At 40.3% G+C, this 23,711-nt stretch overlaps 1 protein-coding gene across 2 annotated transcripts in view; it reads right to left on the bottom strand.

Moving 5' to 3' along the window:
- Positions 1-1,197: 1,197 nt before the first annotated feature.
- The window catches only part of LOC137982013 (kinesin-like protein KIF16B), a 52,405-nt gene continuing 29,891 nt past the window's right edge, over positions 1,198-23,711 (bottom strand). For both annotated transcript variants that reach the window (XM_068829026.1, XM_068829027.1), the window contains 7 exons: positions 22,443-22,566; positions 21,516-21,588; positions 20,683-20,792; positions 15,740-15,862; positions 12,311-12,668; positions 8,260-9,715; positions 1,198-4,980 (listed from right to left, as the gene is read on the bottom strand). In XM_068829026.1, the coding sequence (XP_068685127.1) occupies positions 4,546-4,980; positions 8,260-9,715; positions 12,311-12,668; positions 15,740-15,862; positions 20,683-20,792; positions 21,516-21,588; positions 22,443-22,566 (2,679 nt within the window). In that variant the 3' untranslated portion in view covers positions 1,198-4,545. The remainder of the gene's footprint in view (positions 4,981-8,259; positions 9,716-12,310; positions 12,669-15,739; positions 15,863-20,682; positions 20,793-21,515; positions 21,589-22,442; positions 22,567-23,711) is intronic.

Raw genomic sequence — 23,711 nt, 5'->3', positions numbered from 1 at the left:
AGTAGAGTTACGTTTGTGGAGTTATTTTTTCTCGTTTCCTGTTTTTTTTTTTTTTGCGAGAAAAGTACGTTAGAAGTTGGGCTTTTCCCGATTTTTCGGCCTTTTCAGTGCGGGCTCAAAGCAGCCTGCTGTGACGTATGATATGGGGAACAGAGATTTCGTAATCAAGAGAAACAAGGTAAACACAAGTGCTGCTGTTGATATTTTCTTCGATGCTTTCCTGTTTCGTCGCGGATTCAATTCTTGGATTTCACATGACGTCACAGCCGCTATGTTGGTGTCCCCAAACAATGAAATGGCGGCCATGTTGGTGTCCCGATCCAATCCTCCGGGAATTGAAAGCTATTATTATGCTAACGTCTTCTTTTGTTTTCGTTGAAAAACATGGCTGTTGATCACGTGAGTGAAACCCAAGAATATTCACGGCAAACAGCTTCTATGTGGGGCATTCTCGCATGGTCTTCCCCTTATCATACGTCATAAGCTGCAAAAACGACCGCTAACTCCTCCATTCAGAGCCGCAATGCTGACGGCCCAAAATCGGAATAAAAACATTTTTCTTTGGTGGCAAAACGAAAACAAGCCAGAAAGAAAGCCAGAAAAAAAAGTTGAAAACATTATTGTGTATGGTCCTCAGTGTAAATAAAAAATGCTTATTTTTTTTGCCTTCAGTTCCCCTTTAAGAATTCTTCCTACGTACCCCTTTCATTGGGAAATGATAGGACGGCCCTCAGGCAGCCGTCATATTCGTAATTGTAAAGAAAAGGAACTTTATTCAAGTGTCTATTCGTTCTATTGCTGAAGCACTAATAGACCCTTTGCATATATGGCGCCTAAATTTGAATAACAATACTTTGTACATCCTTAGCCTCGTACTTATGTTTCTAGACAAAGGATTTTTCACATGAACGTGAGGCTTAGGATGTACATTGCCATTTATGCAAAAGGTCTTTTGGAGACACTGTGAACTAAAACTAAAATCAAAAATCAAATGTTGGTTTTTGAGGAGAGGGGAAAACCGGAGTACCTGAAGAAGAACCTCTTAGTGCAGTGAAGAGAACCAACAAACTAAACACACATATGACGCCGAGTCTGGAATTGAACCCGGGCTACATTTGTGGTAGGCGAGTGCTCTCATCACTGCGCCATGCCTGCACCCCTGAGCCTTCATCGATAAATTCTAAGTAACAAGAAAGCAACAGATCCATGCTTTATTCACGTTATGGTACAAGCATTACTTGTGACGTTCATTGCGTTTAATATATATTATTTTCACGTCAATCGTAGAAATACCACAATATTATAAAAATATCTATGTAACTTATCAGTAACTTGAACGACTTGCAGTAATTTTTAGTGTCGTAGCGCAACGCTCCTCTGATGGGGAAGGCAAGGCTAGCGTTGCGTGTCGACATAAAGACGGCTGCGCGGGAGACAAACACTTTATGCACGTTAAATGAAATGAAACCTCGATGTTGATCACTATATTCCCTAATGCTTCGTTCAAAATAGTGAAAATGCACTTCGTACGACTAAGAAGAAATGTAAAGAAGAAACGGCATGGTCAGCGGTCGTCGACCAACATGGCGGCTTTTTCCTTAGTTCCAGCATTTTTGTTACTTTCTTTGCAAAACTTACATCATCTTCTGACCAGTTTGGATTATAAACCCTCTGTACAGTTCCACCATTTATCTGGATGCTTTTAAACTGTTCAAACATGCGGTTTCCGGGGCCGTTATTGACCTGGGATGACCCTGGTTCTTTCTAATATTTTTTTTTAACAGGTCTATCGTATTTATCGTATTTATTGTATAATTTATTAGTTTTAAGCTTTGATTAGACAGCTGACAAATCCACGTGTATGGGAAACGTTTGTTGATTATAATTTTAGATGAAGATTTACACGATAGCTTGTACCTAATTAGAACTGCACACTGACCATGCAATAGACCTAATCGGCTAACTTAATGTTGTACCCAATTCAAACCCTTTGGGAATAAAACGTTTTGTTCCAGGTATTTCCATATCATTTAAATATGAATGCTACATTATCATGCAAATACAATACACAAAGAATCTTAGTCCTGGGAGATTTGAATTGGGTACAGTTAGCCGATTAGGTCTATTGGTAGCTACTGACGTAATACGTTGCCGTGTGGCTGTTTGCTTTGCTGTACAAATCGGTATTGTCTCTTGAGTTCAATGAAATTAAGGATGAAATCCTGAAGTGGGGCCATTTGAATGAAAGTTACTGAGGAGTACCCAACTGGTGGTTCTATTTAATACGCTGTACAATGTAATTTTAATTTTGAATCTGTAAGTGAAATCCCAGCAACTACATCAACTACCGCACTTATTACTAATTTAAGACATTATGAAGCTTCCACCTTATAAATATGACAATCCTTTCCTTCTAATTAGACTTGTCAACAAAAAATTAAATTTGAAAAAACGAGAGCATTTGGCCTTCAAACCTTGCAAACAATGAGTTAATTAAGGACGGTGCCTACTAATTAAAGATATTTTCACCCCGGTTTATGACTATGCAGGAAAGGTAGATCTTAACAAGTGTTATTGAAATCCAACAAGAAAATTGGTGATAATCACGCATTTTTCAAAGATATTTCATGAATAATATTTGTAAAAAGCTTTAAAATACAAAGCAATGTATGGAGTTCCTTCTCAAATTAAAGCTTAATTATCTCTCAAAAATGCATGGTTCCCGTCAATTTTCTTTTTGGATACCAAGAGTACCTTCTAAGATCTACTTTCTCCGGATAGTTTTAAACCGCGCAAAAATACCCCTGTATTAGTAAGCATCACCTATAGGAAATCCGAGTATCTCGAGATGCGCAGAACGTATGCGTAATAACAATAGTAGACACCGTCCTTAAAACCCTTTGACTCCCAAAAGTGATCAGTATGTAAATTCTCCGCACAATTCCAATACAGCGTCAGTCAGACAGGTATTGAGAATAAAGACTATTATCAGCTTGATATACTATCAAATTTTCATAAGTACCCAACAAAGAAATCTATGGTACTAGTAAGGGTTAATAACAGTTGAGGGATCTCCCATGGCGTTTGCGTGAGACCGCTAGATGTCATAAAATAAAAGTATGAAAATTCTTTTTTGTTTCTCTATTGAAAAGTTGTTCAACGTTTTCTGATGACAAGCAAGAAATAGGCTAAACATTCAAACGTATTTGACCGACAGATTTGGCAATTTCACATCCACTTATAGTCTTTTAATAAGTCTAGCATACAGTTTTCCGCTAATGAAGTCTAACTCATGCTTTTAAAATTTATTCAGAAATGTACAAATGCTTCAAAGAAGAAAAGAAATCGGAAAAGGCTTTAGGCCTTTGTACTTTTCTGAATAAAATTTGAAAGCAAGAGTTCGATGTCATTAGCGGAAAGCGGCATATATTAGACTTATTAAAAAGGTGTATACTTGGAAAAAATACTAGTGTGATGCGCATTTGATTGAGAATGAGGACGCTTCGTGATGTTCAACATGAAGCATTTAATTTCCTTCAATCCTACACAAGATCTATCTCAGGTCGTAGACCGAGCAATACAACAACAACCACAACCGGAAACCGCAACAACAACAACAAACAAACAAACAAACAAAGGGTCAATAGGAACAGCAAAACTTTGCAAACACAACCGTACGAGCATGAAACGTGTGAACCAAGAAAATGCTTTTTCTTTCATTTACATTGAGAGGCAATCATTTTAACTATAAATATTGTTCTAACCTCGGGAACATAAACGTATTAGTGATGAAGAAAAGTCTCGCTCGGAAAAGACCAAAATGTTGTCTGCGCTTAAATTTCCTTGCCTTTCAAATACCTCATGAAAGTAAACGATAACGAGTTAGAAACGTCTTTGTACAAGAGGAAATCTTCGATTATCGACAGCAATCAGTTCGTGATTGCTTTGACCTTGTGTAACTGTATTTCTGCGCGTGCTGAATGGATTAAAAATCTTCGGTCTTATTTCGCGCCAATCAAAAAAAAGGGAAAACTATTCCCGCGCTCAGAGCGGGTTGCATGTCGTCGTTGCCTTGTGTTGTGATTGACTCCCTTTCATTAGTGATCAGCCAATTGAAAACAACTTATGGGTAATTTTTTGGAAAATGGAAAGTATAAAAATTTTCGAGTGATTTTCACTTTCTAAGCAGTTTTTAATTTTTGCATTGACGTAAATGTGCGAGAAGCATGAAAAAAAGTGTGCGTCAAAGCATCACAAAACGAACAATTAAAAAAACAACAACAACAATTAAGGTTTATACAAAAAAATGTGAGATGACGTGCATGTTGGAGGGCGAAGAGTGCACGGAAACATTTTTTCCCCATTTTCAGCTACCCCACGTTTTCTTTCAAAAGAATGCCTAATAAGACAAAAGTTGCAAACTCTTCCAACCCTTTGTAATGTCTGTCATATTAGTTAACACATACTTAGACCCCACCACGACCACCCATGCGCAAAAAAACTTCATACCCATACAACGTTTTCTGTCAAGCTTGTTTGAAAGTGTCAGTTGTAGAAATCTGCACCTTCTCTCCCTGTGAGAATAGCATCAATCCAAATACTCATGGCTAGCCCGCTGGGAGCAGCAACGTAGTAAGTCTCTTGTGGCGTTTTCACGCAAAACGTAGTCCTCGTAGACGAGCCTTTATAAGAAGTCGGCAAGTCCACGTAAACATCTTGAATAGCTTGGAAGAAAATAATACCCTTAGGTACCCTGTGGTGTTCATCGGTATAGTAGCACAGGGCGCGCTTTTGTCTATCCAATACAAACCAGCGCTTCTTCCAAGACTTGATTAGTTTTCCGCTCATTTTTGACAGATACCCTTTGCAGGCGTTAGCGGTAACGCGCACTGATGGACAGTTTTCTAACACGTGGCCAGTAGCGACAAGGTGCTGGACTAGATTAATATCATCTTCGTTGTGGGAGGTGCCATTTTTGACCTGAAATGTTAAGTAATGATCCGTGTAAGGTGGATAGCAATTTCCTTTGTTATGCGGCAACGGGGCTTTCCCCTCATAGGAATGTTATCATTTTTACACAGAGAATGCATAAACCTACAGGAAGGCAGTTAACGCAATAAAATTCATTTACAGCCCACTTTGAAAGGGTGTTTTTTTGTGTTAAAAGATTTTGACCAATCACAAGAGTTGAAAACAAAAGCCAAGAAACGTTTACAATTTTACATGTTCCCCACATACGATTTCTGTGGAATTAATTTAAACTGAGAACAGATGAAAGATGGAAGATGGTTGGAAAGTAAGGATAAATATAATACTGCTTTATGAAGTTTTGTTAACCGTTTGCTGTTTAAGCCAATCAGAAGTAAGTACAGACAATAGAAAAGTTATCACCTTTTTGCATACCAATTGAATTCCAACATGTTCGTTACCGTTATTGCTATCGTTCTTATCTGGACCGTTTCTTAAAGGCCACTGATTTAATTATTCATAATAATTTAATGAATAAAACACTTCACGTAGGGCGTAGTTTGGCGCCGCGCCTTTTTTGAGAAGGAAAACTGTTCAATTGGTTTGGAGGCGACATTAGAAAAATTCTGTATCTTGTTCACGTGAAATGGCAACCTGTTGCTTGTCATAAAAGCACGAAAATTCTCTTAACCTAAAGCCCCGTTTACACCAGAAATTTTTCTTGACAGTTATCATTGCTCGTATAAATGATCCACAAGTTTTCCTTGAAAAGGAATAATTGCTCGTGTAAACGATGAACAAGTTAAGCCTGTACCCGCAATATTTGTTATTCAGCGAGTAAATAAAAATGCTTCAGTCCCTAGCTTGTCGAAGCTTTATCACTCCAACTTGCTTTCGTTTTAGCCGCCACTTTGTATATTTTGAAAGCAACGAGCATGAGCGTAATACTGTGAACTAATCAGCTTAATATTCCCTGCCACGTTTTCCTCGTCGTCCATTTACAGAAACAAACTTCATCCTTGACAGGGAAAATATGTCAATTTTACCCTATTTACACGAACAAGTTTCCTTGTCAAGGGAAAGTTGGTCAAGGAAAACGTGCTGGCGTAAACGGGCCGTAACTCGTTTCTCTCCTCTTGAGAACCTTCTTGATATTCCCACATAACAGTCCAGAAACGAGCTAATACCAAACCCATTTCTTCCATTCTTGGCAACCCGTAAAATTTAGTCCTTGTAAACGTGATATACTCTTTCTGAAAGAAATGTACATTGGAAGTACGGGTTGTAGCCGAAAGATGGAACTGAACCTCGCACTTTTCTGAACAATTTAAGCAATTGTCTCTTAAAGAACCTGAAAAATTCAGGCGGCTCCAAAGGGGACTCGATGCCAGTGCAATGCAAATATAAAATTTCTTTCATTCATCAATCCTTTCACGGGAACAAATGAGCCCAACAAATCCACCAGCTCCCAAATGCGTGGCTTCATAGCTCAGTTGGTAGAGTACTGCACCGGCATCGCATAGGACATGGTTTCGAATCCGTTGATGTCGCGTGAATTTTTGAGGTGTCTGTAAAATGACAATTGCTTAAATTAGGCTTATTTAGCAACAGAACGGGAACGTCATTGGCGACGTCGCGCGCAGCACAACTACCAATGAGAATTTAGAATAGAGAAGAAAAGAGTGGAGTCCACTCTATTCTGAATTCTCATTGGTGTTTTTTCTGCGCGCGCCGTCGCCACTGACGTTCCCGTTCTGTTGCTAAATCAGCCTATTGTCTAGTTAAGTGCGAGGATCATTTCCATCTTTCGTTAAGTCTCTGTATTACACTGCAGCTAGTTCCCACAAATGCAAAAACCCTACTGGCAATAAACCAAATCGGCTTACTCAATGACAATGACCAATTCAAACCCTTTGGGAATAAAATGGTTTGTTCCCCAGGGCCCGGTTGTTCGAAAGCCGATTAGCTCAATCCAGGATTAGCGTCAACTTTTGTTTCAAGTTTTCAACTTTTTGCTGAAAGTTTCTTTTGCTTATTTTTGTTTTTCAAGATTGACTTCTTCCAATGTAAAGTTTTGCCGAATATCAGCATTCAACAGCATTTGGCAATAGAGAAATAAACTCCTTGTTTAATTTTTAAGCTGGGATTAGCGCTGATCGGCTTTTGAACATATCATTTAAAGGCGAATCCTACATCACAATGAACCTTAACCCCGGGAGATTTAGATTGGTTACAGCATTGAGTTAGCCAATTCGACCTATCATCGATTTCTTACTGATTTAACCGCTTATGGGAACTTCTTTTTAGAAATACCTCTTAGCCTATCCAAACTGAACCCAAACACAAATATGACTTGCTATCACGGGGTTAGTCCTCCGCGTCTGCTTTGATTAGTACTGTGTTTGCCTTTACTGACAAAAAAAAAATGTCGCGCCAATAATAGTGACTTGCTTTCGACAATAGGGACCTTAAAGCAAGGTTGTCTAAAAATATTATTTCCCGTAACTGTAATAATTGAGCGATTACTCCAAGTCGCTCGGCTTGGAAAGAATAACTTCTTGAGAACGGTGTGAATGAATTATTTAGAGAGAAAATTGAAAATTCATCATCAGGTGCTCTCGTCCTCCACATGACCTCAAATTTGATCATTTCACGTCGTTGTCAAGACGATAATGGCAAAGAAATGAATCAAAATGTAAAACGCACGTGCAGGGTGTGCAGAGCGTAGCCGTCGTTCTTGCTTAAGGTCCCTAATTTCCCGCGGTTGACGTCTGCTTCAAATGCTTTCTTTCTATTGAATGATGATTTTATTCTGATTGGTTAATTTAGCGTCTGCCTGCACTTGACGACTGGCCACAACAATTTCGCGCCTTTTCCTCCATGGATCTTGAACGAAACTCGAAACAACTGCCATTTACATAGCAACGCGGCTTCATTTTCTCCGCATTGTAACGCGTTATTGACTGAATTAACTATTGGAGGGTAAAGTGAAGTGCTAGTTTCCTACCCATGTGAACCATGCGAGCGTTAGCCCTATTAATAGATTTGGGCCCACACAAGGACAGAGAAAAACTCTGACTAGGGTGGGAATTGAACCCACCCTTGTACTTGGGTATTGACTGTCTGCCTCGTAAGTCTAAAAAACGAAAAGAAAAAAAAATGCCACGTAACCAGCTCTAGGCGTATGCGACCTTTATATCAAGTAAAGGAATGACAGGGCTATTGATTTCTAAGTAAATGTCAAATTAATTAAAACAAGATCTGGCAAATGTAAAACGCATTATCGCTTACCTGAGGAGGGAGTCTTTCTTGTATAGCCTTTTCCGTCATCATCTCTTTGCGAGCTTTCTCGGCAGCAGCGACCTTTTCAAGTTCCTCCTGTTTTTGTTTCTCTGATAATATTCTCTCCATTTCCTGTCTTCTAGTCCGCTCCGTTCCCAGCGCTTTTTCCAACTCTTTCACCCTTTCACCACTATCTCCTGCAGGTGTGTTGCTCTGCTGTTGTTGTAATTCAGCAAGCTTTCGTTCTAACTCGACTCTTCTCTCTTTCTCGCGTTGCAGTTTTTGTGCGGTCTTATCTTTCATTCGTTCGTCTCCACTGCTTCCGCTTTCGCTGCTTTCTCGCTGTTTTGCATGCCACAGGTTTTCTGCCTCTCTCTTTAGCTCTACAAGTCTCCTTTTTTCCTCTTCCAAGCGCTTTTTTCGCTCCTGTAGCGAGCAACCTTTTCCAAGCTGTGCCACATCTGGCATATTTAACACAGCTAAAAGCGAAGGAACCTCGCCACCATTACTACTTCTAATCTTCTTATATTCTTTCTCGAGGTTCAGCAACCGTGTTTTTTCCTTTGCCATCTGTTCCTTTTGACTCTGTAGCTCCGCTTGTAAGCGGCGCCTTTCCTCTTCAGCTTGTCGAAGTGTTTCTTGCTGCTGAGCTTGCAACTCTTGAAAGCGCATTTGCTGACGTTCACGTTCTCTTCTTTCCTCGTCCCTTTCCTTCTCAACTTGTTGGCGTATTATTTCTCTTTCTCTCTCCAGCTGCTCGGCAGCCTCGCGTTGTTTCTGTTCCAGCTCCTCCAACAGCAACTGCTCCGTCTCGAAAAACTCAAATTCGATTTGGCGCTCGCGTTCCATCTTGTCCTGCTTTGAAATCATAGTGTCTTCGATTTCCTTTAGCGCTTTAGCATGTTGTTCCTCGAGTTCCATGAGCCTTTTCTTTTCCGTTTTAATCATTTGTTTCTCTTGTTCCTGTTCTCGTGCAACACTTTCTAACAATTCTAGTCTTTCTTGTTCCATTTTACTTAGTCTCTCCCTTTCTTCCTCCAAACGTCTCTTCTCTTCCTCGCGTTCTTCGTCAAGCCGTTTCCTTTCGAGTTCAATCTGTTTCAACGCTTCTTGTTGCTGTTCCTCCAACATATGGATCCTTTCTTTCTCTTGATGAATCTTGGAATTCTCTTTTTCTCGTTCTTCTTTCAACATTTTAATTTGGGCGTTTAGTTCTTCTTCCAACTGTTTAATGACTTCGGTTTGTTTACGTTTCATTTCCTCGAGCTTCTTTCGTTCTTGTTCAATAAGCTCATTATCGAGCTGTTGCTGTTCATAGGTGAGAAGTTCCTCCTCTAAACTGTTTAACTCCTGCAGTGCAAGCTGCTGTCGTAATTCCTCGATAGCCACTCTTTCTTTTTCTGTGCCTTCTTTTCCTTCCAGTTTAGCTTTCATAGCCTTCAATCGTTCATACTCTTCCTGTCTCCTACGAAATAACAGCATTCTACATTACGCAATTTATCAACGACATAAAACCCTATAAAAAGCGGATTGTGTCACAACCTTGCGAAATTGAAACGAAGTAACCTAACGAAATCTTTCAGTATCGTGGCTGACTTGAGCCGATCAACCTTATTCTATCGCAACGACAGACCAAATCGCATTATTACTAATGTTATCGCCCTCCGTTCAGTTTCAAATCGGCACTTATTCTTATCTTGTGGCTGAAATCAATTATGGAAATTTCCCGTAGAGAAGAATGGCTGTGGAAAATAACTTGTCATCAAGTTAAGTCCGCCATGACCTCAGCGTAACCTTATGATTTCAGTTGACACTAAAAATAGATACACCTTTAAGTTATCAATCACACACCATAACCACCATTTGCCGAAGGGCTTCTTAGACCTCCAGGACAATTCTTCAATTATTTAAGATTTAGAATTACGCAATACCACTATCTTTACAGAATTCACCAAAGGATTGCTATCTGTGCTATCAAGTTTGTCACGAGAAAACTCGAAACTTCTCTACTCATCACCGCTTGAATTGTCTGACCAATAAACTGATGGGAAAGTTGTTATGATTTAACACGTTAGCAGATAATGATGGCCTCGATTCTGCCCGCCAGCTTTCTGATACCAACAGTGTTTTAGGCACGCTACAAGAGTCACCAACTTCCACTAGTAAAGAGTTTATCCCCTGTATTTCTTTTCAACCAAGAGTGTTTTTTTTAATCTTCGACATACACAAAATCAACGAAAAGATGATTATATTTATTGCTCGCTCACGTGTATCAGACAGACCATGAACTCAGTTCACGAGCTAGTCAGCAAATATTTTGTTACGCAATCGTCAAAAGTGGGAGAGACATCCTTCCTCAAGCCTCCCTTGCCTGTCTCGATTGCGTGACACATACACTGATCGCTTACACATTTTGTTTTCCCAATACAGATCATGTGATAATACTCAGCAGGAGATTTTGATCCCTTGTCTCGTTCACTTAAAGAGTACATGCAAGCATGAATATGTCGGCATGCACTCTTATTGAACAAAATAGAGGACCAAATCATATGATCTGAATTGAGAAAACAAACTGTACAAGCGAATAAGGTCTGTTGCGATTGGCTCGAATGATACAGGAGGCTAGCAGTCCAAAAGTAAAACCTGTCATTGACGGAGAGAGCCATGCAAAATGGCCACCGACCCGGGTTGGCTTAGGAAGTTGAACACTGGACTATTCTGAGAAAGAAGGGACTTTAAGATCAACGACCTCGAGTTCGACGAAAATACAACTCTGCAATTTCGTCAGTTTTTCACGTTAAGCCCATCTCGTTCGCGTCGTACAATGTGGGCAAAGTATTCTAAAAATAAATTAGTACGAGACGTTTCAGGATAAATATAGAGAATGAATGGTTTCATTTGTATGCTCGCGTTGTCGTCAAAATCTCACTCAAATTTGGTGATTTCACGTCGTTGTTGTGTGGAGAGTACCGTGAAAATATGCGTTGAAAATGCGTGCCGCACGTGCAGTGCAATTATGTTTCCTCTTGTGGCATCCTCGTTGACGCCGTACCCCGCTGTGGATCTTTAAGTCCCATGTGGATTCAATTTCGGCTAGACAAACATGTGGGGTCTTAAAATAACGAAGGAAAAAGTGTTGCCTTCGTAAACACATCAATTTTGAATCTCGTCAATCGTAAGCCTTAAGGATTAAATTCAGTGAAACGTTAAAAAACACGAACTCAAAGAGAAGGGCACGGAATTCTTGATTCGTTGTGAGGCCTAAGGAGACATTACCCTTCAGGGTTCTCAATAAGTTTTGGAGTAGACGGCTTAAATATAAAAGTAGGCGGCGGGAGAAGCGCTTTGTCATTGTTTATAGCAAGTTTATGACCGAAAAGTAGACGGCTCTAAATTTAAAGTAGCCGGTTTTTTAGCCGGCTGCCGGCAAAATGTTATTCCTGAAACGCGTGCAGCACGATTATTTTTCGTTTGAACCAATAATATTCTTGTTTTTCTTTCATCGAGTCCTTTCACAGGACGTAGCCTGTTCCAGGCTCTCAGATAGTCGAGAAAACGAAAAAGCCCACACTCGATTTTCACACGCAGTTCTTTTCGTTTTCTCGACTATCTGAGAGCCTGGAACAGGCCAACAGGACGGAACACATGAGCCCAACAAATTGACCTGCTCCCAAATGAGTGGATTCACAGCTCAGTTTATAGAACATTGCACTGACATCGCAGAGATCAAGGATTCGATTCCCGTTCGATCCGACTGAATTTTCAGGTGTCCACACGAGACAATTGCTAAAAAGGTCCAGGTAAGTACGAAAATCATTTCTCTCTTTCGGTTCGCCAATAGAAGGTTTTCACGTGACGTCATCGCCGCCACATTGGTGGACGAAAACAAAAGATCTCTCATTAACTTCTTTTGTTCGTCTACCAGAAGTCGTACATTTCACTATTGTTATTGGTGTCTCTAGAGGTTGGTTGAAAACGTCGTATTATTCTTGTTTTGTGGCGTTTTCGTAGCCATAGCCGTCGCTTTGCTTAAACTCCCTAACGACTCCAGTGCACTAACCTCTTCTCGCTGCTTGTGCGTTCCTGCTCTTGTTTCCTAACATTGTCTTCATATTTCTCTTGAAGCATCATCAGTTTTTCCTTTTCTTCTTCAAAATGCTGTAACTCTTCGCGCTGTCTTTCCAGCTCTTTGATCTGGACAGCGATTTCCTGTTCAAAACTATCGACAGCTTCTTTGTGCTGTTGTTCCATCTCATGCAGTTGTTGCCGTCCTTCTTCGAGCTGAGTTTTTTCGAACTCGATTCGTTCGACAGCTTCCTTGTACTCGTGTTCCAGAGACAATAATCGTTCGTTTTCTTTCTGTAACCGCTCCCTTTCTTGTTTGTCCTTCTTGTACTGTTCAATGGCGAGTTCCACATCTGAAAAAAACAAACAAACAAACAAAAAATTTCATTTATGAGCAATCAATGACTCGAATGTGCTAAAAATGGACACTCTTCTTTTCTTCCAGTAACATTTGGACTAAATTTCTTTAAGACTAACAAAGCTGCACGACCTGTAGGGAGTGCAATTTTGTGGTTAAAAAAATAAATAAATAAAATAAAACTGCTTCTCTTTGTCAAATCGCCCGGAAAATCACGTCATTGCTCATTAATATAAACATGACAACATTTCGAGCCAACTTATCGTAATTATGCAAAAGCAACGCGCGCGTAGTTACGTATGGGCGCGAACCCAAACATTAGCACGTGCTGCACGTGCGGCGGGTGCAACTTGCATATTAGTGCTGTTTTTTTTTGCCGTTGTCCACAAAACAACAGGGAGCGTAAGATTTTACGACGTTGACGACAACAACAACCCATTAAACAATAATATCATTGGTTAAAAGAGCATAAATAATCGCGCTGGACCAATCTCGACCCCAGAGCTCTTCTCTTTGGCGCGTAAGAGCTCTGGGAAACCCTGACACAAAGTGTCTTCTCATTGGTTTTCGTAAAGAACAAGGATAAGGGTCTCTGATTGGTGCATTCATGTTAGCACGAGCAGAGAACAGGCGCCGTAAGGTTCAAATAGCCAATTGTTGGCTATAAGAACCCTACGGCCCATGTTCTCCTACATAGACTCTCCCAGAGCCTAGGGTCATGCGCAGACATAAGATCCGGGGCTCTGGTGACGAGAATGGTGCTGGACATGAAGCACGGATTTTAGCGCATATTCTTGTGGTATTCTGCATAACGACGACGTGAAATCAACAAATTTGAGGTTCTGACGACAACGTAAGCATACAACTTCCCAGCTGCACTTGTAAACAGCCAACTGGTTTGCCTCCAGCCAGTTGGGATTCTTAACAGCTGTTGTTGTTCTGTTCTGTCGTTTCGTCGTGATTCATTGGCCCTGAAAAGCCCCTATGGGGAGCGGCCACTAAAGTAAAGTAAAGTATTGTATTGTGTATTATGTATTATGTATTGTGTATTGTATTGTATTGTATTGCATTGCATTGCATTGCATTGCATTGCATTGCATTGCATTGCATTGCATTGTATTGTATTGTATTCTATTCTATGTTACGGTCCCCAACACCGTGAAATCACCAAGTTTCAGGTTTCGACGACAAAGTTAGCATACAACAGGAAATCGTTGAATTTTTACCTTCACTTTGGAACCGTTCCTATAAATCTAGTTATATAGTTCGCCCCTATTGTTCAAGGTGAACAAGATGGAACAATCACGAAATACTTAGGATAGCGCTAAGTTATATTTTGAAGTGACGTTGTATTTAACGTTGCCGTCTCCCTTGCTAAAACTCCCATCATCTGCTTTTAGGACGGCAACTGATAGATTTTTGCGGGTAAAGCGTGGCGGTATTGTGTTCGTTGCACGATCCATGATTTTGCATTAAGCACGAGCAATCCCTCGTGCGACGACTTCGTTGAAGACCAATGAGAAGCGTTGTTGCCGTCGCGCAAAATCAAAAAGCATTTTCCACAGTTGATAAAAATATATTATTGCAAAGCACTATGGGACTAAAATGCGGACAAACATGGCTAAAATGTTTTTGTCCGCATATTAATCCCACAATGCTTTTAGTCATAATTCCGCTGGACCTGGGCCCGATTGTTCAAAAGCAGATCAATGCTAACCCCAGATTAAAAATTAACCAAGGAGTTTTTTATTTCTCTACTCCCAAATGCTGCTCAACGCTGATATTTGGCAAAACTTTACATCAGAAAAGTCAATCTTAAAAAACAAAAATAAGCAAAAGAAACTTTGACCAAATAGTTGAAAAACATGAAACACAAGTTTACGCTAATCCTGGATTAAGTTAATCGGCTTTCGAACAAGCGGGCCCTGTATAGAGGTGTTGCATGGCAGGAACAATGAAAATGCTTTACATTAGAAAGAACGTTTGTCCCCATAGCAAAAATAATCTATTGTTCCTGCCATGCAACATGGCTGCCGTGCAAAACCACTATTCTAAATTTAGATAATACAGTAAACTGATGGGCCAAAAGGCCAAATGGGTGAGATCAACATTTCTGGGTAATGGGCTTCTAACATAAAAACCTCTGCTTATATGCAAACTCGAGAGCTGCTTTGGCTTTTTGAAAGCGAAACAAACTCGCCCTTACTTCACTTTTCAACGCTGTAGTTCTAAATAGAATATGGCTACGGATCTTGATCATGAATAATAAATATTCATGACAAAACTGGAACCAGAGAATAAGTCCGGATGATCGAGGTTCGATAGTAATGTGCCAACCAGAGCCTCATTGGCTGTCGGAACAAAGCGTCTTTTGTTCCCGTGAAAATGTTTGTAAACGGATATCTTCCCTATAAGCTAAACGAGTGGTAGAAAGAGGCCCTATAGACTCGAAAACTCTATTCGGTGGATAAGTCAATATCTGACAGTTTCAGTATGGCAAAGATTTGATTATTTGCTCACTTAACCGCAAACATGCACACTCTACGCACATCTAACTAAAGGCGTGTACGAAAACCTTTCCCAGCGTTTAACGTTTAACGACCATCATGGAACTGTGACTTTATTTTGTTTCGCTTTAAGTGTGATCGTTTGGCTGGTTTCTCAAAATTTCCAATCACGTTATGTAACAAAGGATATCGTTTTTTTCCGACGAACGCACAGGTGGAAAAAAATTAACGGAGCGGCGATGCCACTCGGAGAATGGGGAGGGGAGCTGCAGCGCGTTGCCGCGCGTCGCCGCGCGTTAATTTGCCTCTCGCGCAAACAATACCGCTAGCTGCACAGGCTACAAAATAAGATCATCATTGTATTGCGAAGAACGTTTTTACGAAGTAGACAATAAAGTGTGGTTTTTAAGTTTGGAGCTCAGCAAGGCTTCAGTGTCGCTGGGAGTTAGCGAATGTTCCCCACACAACATTATATGCTCTGGATAGTGGCGTACCTAGTAGATAACATTATCCGGCCGGCGCTTGAAAAACGTGGGCCTAATCATGAAACTGGTCATACCTGGGTAATACTGGTCAGGAACAATAGAAAACCGGTTTCCCGGATGTGACTCTTTGATCCTCTTTGCTTCTCTGGGATGGTTAAACCGGAAGTAGTTCGACTTTCCCAAGCAAACCATACAACCTGCAAAACAAGACAAAAGTTGGGAGTCTAAAACAAGGATCCCCGTGTCTTCTAGGTTTCCGAAATACTACTTAACGGACAAGTGAAAAAAAGGGGCGGTCGTGGCCTCAGTAGTGGACTCCCAGTGAATATTCCCGTAATCCTGCTCTACGGATTTGCACTCTTATGAAAAAAGGTAACATAAATGAACAGTCCATGTGAGACTGTCAATTGGTCTAGAAGGGGTAATTTGCATACGAAACTGAAGTGGTCTATTGATTTGTGTTGTAGCGTAAGGAAATAGACCGAAGGCATAAATTGCGTTCCAAAAATTATATTCTTTTGTTTATGTGCTAATTAGACTCACTAGCCTCGCTCTCAAGCAATATTTTTTGTATTTTGTCCATGCAAACGAGGCTTGTGAGGCTAATTAGAACATAAACAAAAGAATATTTTTTTAGCCGCCATTTATGCATTCGGTCTATAGAGTCATAAAACATGCGTTAAGTTTGAAAAGATTTGCTCCAGGCACTGCCACCTAGCACTTTTCATTCACATTTTTTTAATTTTTTTTTTCTCTTTCGGCTGATAACACTTACCTCGACCTTGATTATTCCGGATATCACAAAAACCTCATCCAGTAATTGTTTATAATCTCTGAGTAATGATGCCTTGAAAATCCGAGATTTTAGAAAGAATGTACGGGGTCATTAACGCTTTTGCCACTCAAGAATTTATTAGTTTTCGATGCTAATAACTGGCTCGTTATCAAAGCTAAAAGGTTTAAATTTGAAGATTTAACTGACATCAACAAGTTATTTTGCCTTTCGCAGTCAATTTAAAAACAGCGTGTTGCTTTCTGCGTAAACTGGGAGACCGGGACAGCAAGAAAAGGAACGCATCTGCTACCGCGAGATAGAGGAAGCTACGAACAAAATCCAGGTGAATTGATTGTATTCAAAAGGTAATAAAGACAACTTGATTACTACGAGATTCTGTTGGCTGGTGTTGTTTTGTCTGTCATTTCGATTCAATTTGACAAACTTTAGTTTACAGACGTCTGGTGATACTCACAGCTCTTAACTAACAGATCTACATCTAACACATAGCTTAGTATCTATTAAAGTTAGCCGTGCCAGCAGATCAAGCTATTCGTTGTGTAACGCAGTATTCTAGCTTTTCGACCGTGCATGTGTTTGTAAAGAGAAGCGCTACAAACTGCCATCGTATGTAAACACATTACTCTGTTCGTAGTATAGCGAATTTTCAAACTTAAACATCTTCGTGATCGTTCCCAAGTTTATAAAACCCAGCTTGAAGCGCGATTACCATTCACGGAATGACGTGTCCCAGTTGCTTGAAAAAACAAGTCTCTGGTTCACTTCCCTGCCGCTGGGTTTGCCACTGAAATCTCCCGAATAAAGAAAACATACCTCACTCACTGGGTATAAATGGAATCGATGGAGTCACAAAGTTAACGTTTCATCAATTACAAGAAACTGTCGCATCGACCCCTGTGGCCAAGACACCGTCAAAACAGGAGGGTTCGAAATGATCCGAACAGATGTGACAGTGCTGGATATTTGGCAAACTTAAACATCTTTGTGATCGTTGCCGAGTTTATAAAACCCAGCTTGAAGTGCGATTGCCATTCACGGAATGACGTGTCCCAGTTGCTTGCAAAAACAACTCTCCGGTTCACTTCTCCGGCGCCCGGTTTGCCACTGAAATCTCCCGAATAAAGAGAACATACCTCACTCACTGGGTATAAATGGAATCGATGGAGTCACAAAGTTAACATTTCTTCAATTACATGCAACTGTCGCATCGACCCCTGTGGCCAAGACACCGTCAAAACAGGAGGGTTCGAAATGATCCGAACAGATGTGACAGTGCTGGATATTTGGCAAGTTCGGATGAGCCATTCTTTGAGAAGGATTTCGTTTTTAACAGGGAAACGATGAAAACTTAACTCTTTTTGTGTCTGAGAGTTCTAATAGAACAGCCCACAATAACGCACTGAACCATTTTTCAAGTTTCCCTCTTTCAAGCAAGTGAGCACAATGACCTCACGCTTAGCGCCCAAGCCTGCTATAGTACAGCCAAAATGGCGGACTTCCATCGAGTGATCAATACGGGTCTTTCTGGCCTTATAAAGACGACGAAATGTAAGAAACCCCTCAAATACTCGAATATTTCCATTAAATGAGTAAGGCACTACAGATTTGGCGAAGGAAAAAAAAATCCATTTTTATCTTCAGTTTTCCTTTAAGACATCGCAAATTTAAATTTTGGAGCAACATTTTACCAGTCGTAGCCGAAATCTTAAACTCCCTATTGAAAGACGAAGGTTGGATATGCTTTCCGCAGCGAGCAAAACAAAACTGAAAAGCGCGTCTTACCCTGGTGGCAGAGGTTTTTCTTGAGCCACGATAGAGCCGCGAAGAGGCGAAGTCGAGTCGCGAAACGGCGAGAAGAGAGAAACCTCTGGTTACCTTGGACTTGAATCCTCACTTTCATGCAGACGCCAGGGTCAGGATCTGACCCTCAGGCTCGGATTGGATGATATTTTTACAAACACGCAAACCAATATCATTGGTTCGTTTGATTGATAATGCAGAGTGGGCGCGTGATTGCTAAGTTGCCATTGGTCCATTTTGTAACTATCAATTTGACGCGTTTGACAGCTGGCATCGGCATGAAAGTGAGATTCAAGTCCAGGGTAACCAGAGGTTTTTCTCTTCTCGCCACTTTGGGACTCGTCCTTAACGCTTTACAGCTTTCTCGCCGCTCAAGAAAAACCTCTGGGACCAGGGTAAACGCGTCCGCGCTCCTGGTTTCGATTAGCTGGCTTCCTGGGCATCGCGTGTATACACAATTTATAACTTGCATAAATGTGAGGATGAAACCCCAATGCATATTATGCAATACTTTCCTGCAGTGCTTTTTATTATCCCGCGGAAGGGGCAATATTAAACAATATTAAACAATTATTCACCAAGTCTGAGGTTAATAATTGTTTTAGTATAATCACAAAGGTGATTATTTGAAAAATATGCATTCTCTTTGAAACAATTAATTTATTCGTCTGTCACCTCGACAAAACGGCTTGCGGCGATTAAAAAAAAAAAAAAAAGGCTTACATGATTATTGCGTAATAATGACATCAACGGCAACCAATCAGCGCAGAGAATTTTCAATAATCACCTTTGTAATTATACTAAAACAAGGAAACTTTCCACAGCACTAAAGAAAATTTGAGGGTATTGAACGCAGTTATGCCAGAAGCTCAAAAATTGTGCGTCAAGAAGACGAATTTCAAAATACGTCACAAAAACAATAAATAGTTACAAAGAAATTATCAGGACAAGAGAATTCACAACAATGTCGTGTGAATTTTAAGCAAGAAAATAATCGTGGCCTAAATGTCGATGAAAAATGAGAAATATCGAAAACAACTGACGAAATGCTGAAGTCACATCGATGACTCGTTTTTTGCGAGTGAATCACACAAGATAAGCGAAACAGTAAATTTGAGTAAAGAGGACATTCGTCACAGCACAAAAGATTTGAGTTTTCAATAACAAAACATGATAAATAATAAGATAAATGCATTGAAAAAGGAGGTTTGGATGAAGAAAAAGTTATAAAAACTTACCGGTGATAATGCTATAAAAAAAACAAAAGCACTTAAACAACCTAGCGACATGCAAATTTCGAACCAATTAAGTTAATATCTCAGCGCAATTATTGTATTAAATTGCGTTGCAAACACTCACTTAAAACGCAAAGAAATGAAAATTGTATGTAAGGAATTATGAGCGAGAGAAAAGAAAGATGTATGGTTTAATTACAAAGTTGAAAATTAGAACGACATCAGCTTCATGCCAAGATGATTTGTGTCACTCTAACCGCTACAGGAGATTACAACCCAAAATAGTTGTTATTTATCAAACAGTTAACCGCATTAAATAAATTAAACTTCCTTCACCAAAACTAGAAGTTGTTTCGGTGAATTATGAATTTGTTGGGTAAGAAATTCATGACAATGTCGCCGATGGCAAAAGACTTAAGCAACATTCTAATTCCCGGCTCGCAGATAATTTTGCGACGGGGAATGAAAATTTAGGCGCGAGAATTAATTTCAAACTCCACAACCGAGGAATGGACGAAAAGAGAATTGCGAATGACAAATTGACGGATAAAGACCATTTGAAAACTCAACTTACAAATGAAGACAACAGCTCTGGCTAGCGACCAACTCTACACAGGTGTAGGATTTCAGAGATTGAGTGTTCGCAGAACTAGCACAATGCAAACTGCGACCATGTGAGGAAAAATATTTACGCACGAGCAACTAAAACCTAGCCAACTTGAATATAAAATAGGCAACGCAACAGGGGAGGGAAAGGGCACCTTAAAGGTCTCCCTTGGGGTAGGAAGAGAACGAATGTAGCGTTGCTGTTACCAGTTCAATAAAAAAAACAAAAAAATCGGGGGAGGGGGGGGGGGGGGTGGGAGTTTTTCTCTGTTGTTGTATGCTAACCGAAGAGAATTTATTTTTCGATGTTGACTCGGGAATACTCGGAAAAAACCCGAGTGTTTCTTTGAGAGAGTTGAGTCTACGACTGTCCGATTACTAGTTCGGATGCTCTACCATTATTTCTCGGTGTTGACTCGGGAAAACTCGGAAAAAACCCGAGTGCTCCTTTGCAAGACTCGAGTGTACGACCGTCCGATTACTAGTTCGGGTGCTCTACCATCGAACGATAGGAGACTCGTGGAATTTCCAGGCTATTAATCCCGCATGGAGTGACAGATATAGCTAGGACAGCGTTTACCTTGTGGCAGTCTGGTTGGCTCGGAGACTGGAATACCATCCACGGAGCATAGGGCCGCTTTTGGATAAAGCACCACCGCATCGCCATTGTACTCAACAAGGCAATGCTCACTGAAATCCAATAAAACAAGATACCGTTTCCATCAGCTAATTTAAAGATTCATGAACAATTAAAAGAAAAGGCCAGCTTCGCGTAACCTCGAAACATTTCTCAGCATTGTCTCGAAAAATGTTAGCAATCATACAACCAAAAAGATTGACAAGCGTCGTTCACCTTAAAGGAGATGCCTCAAGCAAGTCATTTCACTGTCTGTACGGTAATTTTTAGCACTTGTAACGACAGAGTTATCTCACGACGAAGCAAGTTAAGAACCGTTAAAACGATGTAATTATTTGCTTTAACACGGCATTCAACGCTTTGCTGAGACAAACCTAAGAAACGTTTCAACAAGTCTCGCTGAATGTTGTTGGAAGTTTAAAAAAGTGTTGAAAGCGTGTGGAACCAAATTTTAACTGATTTAAACTCCTATTCAACTGACGTCGATTCAACAATTCCTTTGTTCTCGCAAATGTTGGATGAAGCGTTTCGAAGCCGTTTGCACGGCTCGTTCAGCATAATATGTAGTAGAATACACGCGTACACACCTGGCCCCAGTAGTTCAAAAGGTGGATAGCGCTATCCACCAGATAAATCGCTATCCATTGGATAGCGCACTTGGTTTCACTATGACTTACCCACTGAATGGTTATTTAACCGGTGGATTAACCGAATGCAAAAATGGCCGCAAACAAATTATTCTTTTAGCGATGAAATTGACTATTGACATGACTTACGGTTCAATGCCTTTTCCCCTCAATTGAATGTCAGGTTTACACGTGTCTGTTGAAACACCAATAACTGTCTTTCCTGTAAAGAGAAAAAAAAAACCCCAAACAATTAGTATGCGAAATCGCACCGCATCGGTACCGTTCATAAAAGTTTTATTCCTGAAAAGTTGGCATCCCCTTTCCAAGTCGAACGATTCGAACGATCCGTGGTTCGGCACGGTAGTAGACTGATTAGATCCAATTGGGCCGTTGACGAAAAAAAATAAACAAATGTTGCTTTTTGCTTTCTGCGCATGCCCGAACTTTGCAAGCGCTTATTTTGCACCTGGCTAAAAAGGCCGCGGAGTGTACAACCTGGAACCGGGTTTGTAGGGAGATTTAGCTCTTAAACAGCACGACAGTGACCAAAAAACCCCTCAACTAGCTTGAAAACGTGTTTTTCGGCCAAATCTCCAGTAGCCAAAGGGTTAAATACGTTATTAAGGTCGCTGTCGTATAGATAGATCTTCACTTTCTTGAAAAGTGACTTTTTTACTTTTTTGCAAAACGCGAGAACAAAACAGACAAACTTTGATTGTATGTAATTAGGATGTGTTCCCACCAGTATGGGTCAACCAACACGAAAAAAACGAGGGAAAAATCGCCTAATGGTTACGAACGCGCAGACGTTTATTTTCAAGAGAGGCTTTCGTTAGTATTGCCTTCAGTAATGTAGCAGCTCTCTCGTAAGCACTCGGAAATAAGCCCCTCCCCCCCCCCCTCCCCCCCCCAAAAAAAGAAGAAAATTCGGTTGACGTCCGCATTTTGTGATTTCACAAATTCGGGATGATTATCTGCCTCGTTTAATCAGACACAGAGTAACAAATACAAAACGTTTTTTCTCCAGGTCATTCTATGACGTAACTCAGGAATTTCGCGCTTTGAGTATCTTACCTCGTTTAATTGGGCACAAAGTGACGCCAATACTAAGCCGTCCTCCTCCCAGACTGACAAAGTGAGGTTCATCTGTTTCAAACCTGAGCGCTGAGCCCAGCTCTGTTACAGCAAGTGCGCGCTCCTATGGAGAAGAAAATAAATAGGAAAAACGTTTAGCGACAGCCATCGACTGGGAAATTAATGCTCTAAAAATAACGGAGATGCTGCCTATAGATTGTATCGAGTTTTGGGAAGCGTTCTTGGAGGGTCGGCAAAATTTAAAGAACCAGAATATTCGACTAATTTATATGCCAGCGCGATGTCAAATTCTGTACTTTCGTACACTTTTAGCCGTGAGGCGGAAAGTGCGAACTGAAGGTACAGCAACTCCCTCTCCTGCCTAGATTGCAAAACAGTCGTTTTCTTCCATTTCCGCAAGGCGCGAAGCTCCAGACCTTTTGTTTGAATATTTACCGCGTCGCTTGCGTTCGCAAAAACTACATCTGTTTTGCAGTCTATCTCCTGCCCCTCCAAGCAAATTGTTGCCGGTTACATTTTCAAATCTGCCACTCTATCTTCGTGTCTCTTCACTTTCCACATGGTTTATTCCAGCGGAGTGAACAATGTGGAAAAGTGACATGTGCTTGCTTCCACCAGTTTTCGTGCCACCTTTGAATTTTGGTAAAAATTATTAGAATTTTTAATCTGGTTGAGAACAGCCCGTGTACAACAGAAAAGTATATTAATTAATATTAACACACTGTAAGTGCTTCAGAGAGCGAAAAAAAGAAAAAATATATAGAAAAAAAAATTAGAAAATTCCGATTATTTGTGTTCAGTCTATCGCTGAACTATTTTACTCTAAAAACACACCATTCAAAAAGGTGGGCAATTACTTATAGAAAATCACACCTATTGTACAATATACAGCACTTCGTAAAATCCGCGTGACTGTCACTGAAAATTATTTAAATCTAGAACGAAAACTGAAAAAGATCAGGAAGCTGTTTTGTCCCCGCTTTCACAAGAATTAAGGCGCGCATTGCTAAGTTTATGGTTAATAGAAAATAATAAAATCATATTTCACTATAACCAACGAATACCTTTTTTTTAGAAACATACTTTTGTCATTTTCTCTGTCATTTATCCCTATTAAGTAAACTGACTTCCGATAAAAGAAAAAAAGATAAAAACCGTAATGAAAACAAAAGTTTTTTGTCAAACGTATCAGTGTATTTTTGGTTAGTACCTTGAAGCTGTGAAACAGGCGCTTCGAACTCTTTCAAA

Source organism: Montipora foliosa, chromosome 13, assembly GCF_036669935.1.
Source record: "Montipora foliosa isolate CH-2021 chromosome 13, ASM3666993v2, whole genome shotgun sequence".
NCBI lineage: Eukaryota > Metazoa > Cnidaria > Anthozoa > Scleractinia > Acroporidae > Montipora > Montipora foliosa.
This window is presented reverse-complemented; position numbering and strand designations above follow the sequence as displayed.